This window comes from Austrofundulus limnaeus, unplaced genomic scaffold, assembly GCF_001266775.1.
Source record: "Austrofundulus limnaeus strain Quisiro unplaced genomic scaffold, Austrofundulus_limnaeus-1.0 Scaffold302, whole genome shotgun sequence".
Taxonomy (NCBI): domain Eukaryota; kingdom Metazoa; phylum Chordata; class Actinopteri; order Cyprinodontiformes; family Rivulidae; genus Austrofundulus; species Austrofundulus limnaeus.
The window spans coordinates 204,400-213,025 of NW_013952704.1; the positions used below are offsets into that span (position 1 = coordinate 204,400).

The window sequence follows — 8,626 nt, forward strand, 5'->3', positions numbered from 1 at the left end:
GTCTTGAAGCTGTCATTGACAACAAAGGCTTTTGTACAAAGTATTAGATAAATTTCAGTAAGTGTGTTCAATACTTTTTCCCTGTGCCGTTCCACATTATTACAAATAACTTCATTTCTGGACGTTTGTGGGTTGATTTCTTTGTATGTATGGATCACTTGGGTTGTTACCAACATCTCGTGAAAATTTCATGTCATTAGCACCTCTAGTAATGTATTTACTGATAAAAATGGTGACGTGTTCAATACTTATTTTACCCGCTGTATGTGTAACAATTTGGCCAGGTCAAAACATCCTTAACCAGCCTGTAAAAGGATAGCTAAAAATCTATATGAATATATGAATATTAGTCATAACTTGAGACAGGAAGAAGCTTGTTGCATGAAATTTTAAGTCAAAATATGTTTATGTGTTCACAATAATTTTTATTTGACTCATTGTTCTGTTTTAAACTGTACATAGGCAGTCAATAAGTCATATTTTTTACTATTATTACTTCCTCTTTTAAGTTGCCCCACAAGACATGTCAATCTGACCAATCGTGGTTAGGAAAAATCACGCTCACACCAAGACCTCTGCCAATCACGGGTAGGGCCATCTCCACCCACAGGACAACATGTACTGTAGAGACCCCTACTTGCCCTGGGCTGCCACCTTATCATGGTGGAGAGGTTTGAGTGTCCCAGTGATCCTAGGAGCTATGTTGTCGGGGGCTTCATGCTCCTGCTAGAGTCACCCAAGAAAAACAGGTCCTAGGTGAGGAATCAGACAAAGTGCAGCCCAAAGACCCTTATGATGAGTTCTAACAATGGACCTAGTTCCCTCACCTGGACGTGGGTCCCCGGGGCCCCACTCTGGAGCCAGGCCTGGAAGTGGGGCACGTTGGCAAGCGCCTGGTGGTCGGGCTTTCACCCATGGAGCCCGGTTGGGCACAGCCCGAAGAGGTGACGTGGGTCCCCCTTCCCATGGGCTCACCACCTGTGGGAGGGGCTGTAGGGGTAGGGTGGAATGTGCAATGGACCCCTCGTCTATGGTCACAAGCTTTGGGTAGAGACCGAAAGAATGAGATTGCAGATACAAGCAGCTGAAATGAGTTTCCTCCGCAGGGTGTCTGGGCTCTCCCTTAAACCTGAAACATACTCACTCTGATGCCGACGGGTCGACGTGTGGTCATGTGGTTGTTTGGCAGTCATTTTCACACAGACCTTTCAAAGTCCCTACGACACCCCGCGCCGAGTTCAGGAAACCCCCCTCCCGCTGAACCATACGTCACTGCATGGAGTTCCCCCACAACAGCCAATAATGCAGAAAAAAAAGTCAGACTTGTCACTCACCTGACGTATTTATCCACATCTGTCCTGGTTAAAGCTCCACAGTTTTTATCAGTCAGATTCCTCCGTGCACAACGTCTGTTTAATCTCCATTCATGAGTTTTTCACGGAATGACTATCTTTATAAAACTGTACTTCCTGTTGTCAGCTCTGGGAGTGAGTTGGGGGGGGTGGGGTTCCATCTTTTTTTACAGAGTGCAGCAGCGCATTCAGCACAAACAAACAAGCTTAGTTTTTCACGGTTTGACTATATCTTATAAAACTCTGCTTTCTAGTCTGGGAGCGAGTCGTTCTTTCATTTCAATCATTTCATTTCATTTCATTGATTGATTGATTGATTGATTTTATTTAGCAGTAATATTGCATGTATATACACATCTAGTACATTCATTATTAGTACTTGGATAACACAAGAAAGTGAGAATCACTTGTTTCCATTGTGGTGACTGTCTTGTTCCAKTAGCCCATTTCATATCAGAATGTCCTGGTCCTCCAACATCCAGGGCAGATCATGCCTGAGTTTTGCACATTATGCCTCTAGAGATTGACTTGACCTGAACTTCTGTCTTTGATCTTCTGTTTCTCTGGGCAGCATCTTTAACCACTACACCAACCTGCCAGCCCGTTCACACCTAGACAGCTAAAATACTGTGCAGAATCCTAAAGCTCCTGGGTCTCTGGATTTGGCTCCATGGCAATTTTAATTAGTTAAATGTTGAAAAAAACAACTAAACTTCAAAAGTTCTGAACAGGGATTTTGTATATGTTCCAGAATCAACAGGTCATACATGAAGAATAGTGTGTGTTCTCAGACAATGACATCCTTGTCTCTCACTGGGAGCAAAATTTTCTTGTGTGCTCAAGAACTGCCTTGGTAAACCCGCTGAAATTTCTTGACTAACAATTTGTATCCTTGTTTGTTCTCTTAGGTAACATAGATGAAGCAGAGCGTCAGTGGAAGCTGGAGTTCCACCGCTGGTCCTCCTACATGATGCACTGGAAGAGTCAGTTTGATCACTACAGCAAGCAAGAGCGCTGTACCGACCTTTGAGACCACTGACCTCTAAAGACCCCAACCTCTGTGAGCCCTGACTCTGAGAGCTTCTGTTCTCTAATACTACCAAATTCTGAGAACCCTGACCTCTTAGAGCCCTGACCTTTAAGACCCCAGACCTCTGAAACCACCAACCTCTGAGACCCCAGACCTCTGTGAGCCCCAACTTGTGAGACTACCAAGGTTCAGACCACTGACATTCGAGACCCCTGACTTCTGAGACTACCGTTAGCTCTGACCTCTGACATTTAAGACTCTTGACCTCTAAGACCACTAACCTCTAAGACCAGTGTAGTTTTTACACACCTCACCTCTGAGACCACTAGGAGACCTGACCTCTGAGTGTTCTGACCTCTGAGTGTTCTGACCTCTGAGACCCCCAACGTCTGAGACCACTGACATCTGACATCCCTGACCTTTTAGACCACCTATCCCTGTAGTGATAGGATAATGACATGATGGGGAGGGAACAAACATTGTGTCATTTCCTCTGTAGTCCCTCAATGAAATCTGACTTCACAACACACACACATCTTAGCACTGTTTATATTTATTTACAATATTTATACTATTTATTGAAACATACTGTATCTTGGTGTATGTGTGTGTGGGTGGGTGTGTGTAGGTATGTGTGTGTGAAAACAAGGGACTGTGGAGGAAACATTTTATTAATTTGAGGAGATTTTTGGTTACTGTATGTGTGTGTGTGTGTGTGTGTGTGTATATGTATGTGTATGTGTGTGTGTGTGTGTGTCAGAAGCCCCTCAGTTTAACTCTGTTCTCCATCAACCTGTGGCTCTGCTGCTGAACTCTTCATTATGCTCATCTCACCATCTTAAAACATTTGTCTTCTGAGGAATATTCTGCTCCAGATTATCTAGTAATCTTACTTAGGCGTGGTTTTACCTAATTATGATTTCTTTTGGAACCACTTTCCTATCATTTAGCGATCCACATTCATTTTTATTCTGATCCAGTGCCCATATCAGAACTGAAAAATCTGCTGATTCAAAGATTTTCCAATCCAGGACAATCTCACCAAAATATTTTTTAACTGAATGTAAGCTTCTGATATTAATTAAACAAAACATGCCTCCGGACTCAGTCATAACTGTTAGCTAAAAGTAGTGTCAGTATTAGTGTCAATGTTCCAAAATGGTTGACTTGTCGACCAGACTGAACAGATTTACTGGCRTTGGTCAGAGGGATACATTTCAGCTCATAAATATTGTCGTAGACCGTCGTCCTGACATTTCTGCCATCCTTCTTTTCTTGCCATCTTCCTTCTCTTTCTGTTATCCTTGTCCTATTGTCCTTATTGTCTTCCCTCATTTTCCGCTGTCTAAATTCTTTTCCTTCTGTCTTTCACTCTTCCTCTCACTCGAACGATCTCTTTGTATTTCTTATTTCCATGTTCTTTTTATCCCTTCCTCCTCCTGACTCCTCTTCTCCTCCTCCTCATCATGTTTCTTCACTGTGTGTCCTTTCTCCTAGTCCTGGTTTGATGTGCCCCTCCCCCTCTGTCTCCTCATGTTCTCCTGGTTTCTTGTTAGTCTAATGGAGGCAGAGTAATTCACTCAGCAGTGAGATAATGTGACAGAGTGCTGGCTCAGCCTCTGGCCGGCATGGTCTGATGGATTGATGGAAAATGGAAGAGAAAAGGGAGAGAAATGTTAAGAGTGGGGGGGGTGATGGAAAAATGAAACGACAGCAGAAATTGTTACATAATCTGTGTGGATGTAGTCTTGAGTTTGTTCAGCACACACCGAAACAAAAGTAAAGATGTCCGACATCCAACTAACAACTTATTAAAACGTCATTTTTATAAGATAGCACCATTTAAGTTAAATCCTAAAACATATTTGGATTTTATTCCTGCTGCAGCCCACACTTGCTTTTCATGAAGCACATCCAGGATTTACTCCCTCCCCTCCCTCCAGCTCTTTCAGTTTCCTAAAGCCATGAGACTTAAAAAGCAACACTTTAACTTTGGTGTTTTCACTTGTGTGTAGAATCTTTAAGTATCCAATCAGTTTGGTTCCCTCTGGTGGTCAGAACATCTTGTTTCTGGACTCGGTTTAATTCTGAAAGAATAGAAATCTTGTGTTCTTCTGTGAGCTGCTCATTTCTGAGGTCTCCACATCTCCCAGCATCCTCTTTTGTCACACCAGCCTTTCTTTTTACCCTCTTCCCCAGCAGCTTCATAATCAGCATCATTTGTCCAATATGTCCTCTGTCTCAGCTTTGTTCACGTCTAACTTGGCCAAAAAATATGATTTGACCATCTTTAGACTTATTTCTAACCCTGTCCATTTTTGTACCTCCCAGTAAAATCCCAACGTGTTCATCGTCCACATCCAGTCTCATCTTTTTCTTAGAGTCTCCAAACAAACATCACAGCAGGTCTCATTACCATCCTGTAAACCTTCTCTTTCACACCTGCAGCTCTCTTTTCATCACAAATCCTCCCTGACACTCATCTCCACCTACTAAACCCTGCTGCTCTTTTTTCACTTCTCTTGTGTTCTGCTTGTTGATTTGAATGTTCAACTCCAGGACTGTCTGACCACCTGTCTCCCTCTCAGTCACACATATGAATTCTGTCTTTCATTCCTCCACCTCTCCAGACTGTCCTCACCTGCTCCCTACTCTCACTACAAATCACAGATGTCCACTCTGCCCTATCAGACATTAGTCAGAGCCACAAACACTGGTCATATTGTCCAAAGAGCATTTCTGAGAGTAATATGATGAAATCAAATTACTACTGAAGATTAGACAGAGAGACCAGGTGTCTTGGCTGTGAGTGAGGACCCAGATGCAGTTTCCGGTGATCAGCAGAAAGCTGCTGAAGGCTGTAGCCTCACCTAATTGATAAATACCAAAAATAACAATAAGTAACAATGGGAAAAATAAGTATAATGATACAGATGCATTTACAGATGGCTAATTACCTACATTACCCTATTAGTTCCAATTGTACTGGTTAACTCTGGCTGAGAATTGCCTGTAAAAATATAGTAATACAAAAAAAAAAAACCACTAAGACCTACCTGATAATAAATTCATTAGTAATTAGTGGTGCTCCAGTTGTTTATTTTTTATTTATTTATTTATTTATTTATTACAGTTGTGATCCACTTATTTTGATGATTGGGGTTCCTTGAAAAAAATCCGTTAGTTATCATTACGTAAAAAAAGCTTGTAAACCAATTGCACTTAAGAAATTGAGTGCACTGAACTAGTGAATAAACACTGAGTGCAATCGGTTTACAAGCTTTTTTTAAGTAATGATAACTGGTTAATATTTTCTGTTTGAGCAAATTGAAAGTTGTACAGCAACTCAATAAGCCAACCTGTATTTTTATTTTTGTATTTTCTTGCAGATCTATGACTGAAGGTACTGAAATGATGTCACTGAACATCATTTATTTATATTTCTATGTGAGATGACAATCCATGGTGCTCCTTATGTAAATCACAATTTACTCATTATCTTCTTCTAGATTTACGGGTCAGGGTTAACCCATTTAAACAAGATGGAGAAGGGTACTACAGAAGAAGTTCAACAAAGCTGGGCTTTCTTCTCTTAGCTGGGCTTGGCAAAACCTAAAAGTCTAAGAAATTATGGTTCTACCATAGTGGTCTTTTGTTACTTTAACTCAGACTTTGTGATTCTGAAAMCTGAAATTAAGCTTAAAGCTGACAAAGCAGGAACCCTGGCTTCATAGTCCAACCCTCTAGTCTTTATACAGAAAAGCAGGGTTGAAGTTTGAGAAAATGGAAGAAATAAATGATCTTGTTTTCTTTTTCTTTCAGGAGTTGTAAGCTTTTATAAACGTTTGTGTTTGTTGGAGTTGAACTGAACTTGCGGGCTGTGTGTGAGGACTAACACTGGGTTTTATGGGTTTGGGATATAAATAGAAAAATATTTGTTTGACAGGGATAATAATAAAGGTGTGTGTGTGTGTGTGTGTGTGTGNGTGTGTGTGTGTGTGTGTGTGTGTGTGTGTGTGTGTGTGTGTGTGTGTTGTTACTTCTTAGTGCCCTAATTTGCTGATGGCTTTGAAGCACCTCTGTTGGCATGTGAACTTATTTAAGGCTCAGAGTTGTGTATCGTAGCTTTAAAAAGCAATCAATGGGAAACAGGATTGTACCTTGTGACTAAAGGACTGCATGTGTCAGAGGCTGTGAGATCCGTGATGTACCACCTCCTTCCATAAACTCCTTCTGCATGTCCTCAGTTCATCCTCTTCTTTTCTGTAAACTTTGTACTGTTACACAAAACAATAATATATACCTAATGTTAGCTCTGTTTGATGTTAGCAATAAATGACTATTTAATTTTTAACTGCAGTCAAACTATAACAGAATAAAACAGTAGTAAGGATTGATAAGTTGTGTTTTCAAAGCAATATTATTCAGAGTGTAAACAAAACAGAAGTGCCATGAAGTAGATATTTTTTCTTGTGATTGTATCAATCCTCTGCCTTCTTGTTGTTTGTTCTATTCATTAACACTGTCAGTACTGAAGGCTTCTGTAGCTTCATCGTATGTTGCTGTGTATCAATCATGAATGCCGAAGAAATAAAGACAACCTGCTGAATCTGTGCAGTCAGAGTCTTTACTTGTCATGTGCACTACTGAAAAACTACTTTATGTGTGTAAATGCATGTACACTGCTTGGCCAAAATAAAGATCACCATTTGGATTTAAGAAAAAGGTGAGAGCATTTCAGTTCAGTCAGAGTCCCATCCTGAGCAGCACATTGGTGACCGTGGAGAGAGAAATCTCCATTTTAACAGGAAGAAACCTCCAGCAGAACCAGGCTAAGGACAGGCGGCCATCTGCCTCTACCGGCTGGGTTTGTGGGGACAGGAAAGAGACACAGCCAAACACAGAAGATCTGGTCCAGGTGTATTTTCCTCTGGAAAAGAGACAAAGAAAAAACATATTATTGATAGAAATAATTACAATAAACATGTAGAGAAGAGAGACTAAAGACAACAGCAGAGTGAGGAAATGTGCTCAGTTTGTGCTCCAGCAGTCTAAGTCTATAGCAGCAGAAATGAAGAATAATCCAGGAAACCTAAGTCTAACTATAGGATTTATCAAAAAGGAAAGTCTTCAGTCTAATCTTAAAAGTAGACAGAGTGTCAGCCTCACAGACAGAAACTGGAAGTTGGTTCCACAAGAGAGGAGCTTGATAACTGTCTTGAAACTGTTTTTCCGATTGTCGACGGATGTAGGTATATAGCCTTTAATTACTACTCACTTGTGCAGTGAGTTGCTTCTTACTTTTTTAAACTATCATGTCGACAGATACATTCTTTCATCATGGACAAGATTTTCCTTTGTTTTAAAAGGGTCAAATTTTTTAACATGTATCAAGCAGAGAAAATATGTACAGAGACTATTAACCAGGTTAAAAAGTGTCCAGTGTATTAAACTAGAATGTGGTCAGGAAAAATTTTGATGGTGGTGATTTGTAATCATTTAAATCTTTGGTAAAAATAAATCATAGAAAAGCAACAGTAAAACTCAGCGATATTTAATAGTGAAAGTAAAAGCATTTACACACTCACAGTGTGAAGGGAACTCAAGGAATTGGAAGTAAGCAGCTGTGTAGCCAAAAGAAATCCACCTATGAGACTGATGGGGAAAAAAACAGCTTCAGTTCTGGAGGGAGCATAAGGACCGGACTCTGAAGAAATGGAAGAAGGTCATGTGGTCTATGATGTGGGGTTGCTGCAGTTGGTCAGGTCTAAGTTCAGCAACAGTATGTGCTCAAAGAATGAGGTCAGCTGACTACCTGAATATACTGAATGACCAGGATATTCCATCAATGGATTGTTTCTTCCCTGATGGTGTGGCTGTGTTCCAAGATGACAATGCCAGGATTCATCGGGCTCTTTTTTGTGAAAGAGTGGTTCAGGGAGCACGAGACATGATAAGGATTGGCCACAACAGAGTCCAGATCTGAACCCCAGAAAGAATCTTTGGGATTTGCTGGAGAAGACTTTGTGTAGTGGTCTAAATGTCTCATCATCAATCAAGATCTTGGCAAAAAATTTTTGTAACTCTGGGCAGAAATAAATGTTGTGACATCACAGAAGCTTGTGGAAACTCTGCCACAATGAATGTGTGCAGTAATCAAAGCTGAAGGGTTCAACTATTTGTGTGTGTGTGTGTGTGTGTGTGTGTGTGTGTGTGTGTGTGTGTGTGTGTGTGTGTGTGTGTG

The 8,626-nt window shown here is 40.8% G+C and overlaps 1 protein-coding gene across 1 annotated transcript in view; it reads left to right on the forward strand.

Moving 5' to 3' along the window:
- ache (acetylcholinesterase (Yt blood group)) overlaps positions 1–3,105 on the forward strand; it is a 34,562-nt gene extending 31,457 nt beyond the window's left edge. Inside the window, exon 9 of the mRNA XM_014021724.1 lies at positions 2,261–3,105. Coding sequence (XP_013877178.1) covers positions 2,261–2,382 — 122 coding nt within the window. The 3' untranslated portion in view covers positions 2,383–3,105. The remainder of the gene's footprint in view (positions 1–2,260) is intronic.
- The last annotated feature ends 5,521 nt before the right edge of the window (positions 3,106–8,626 follow it).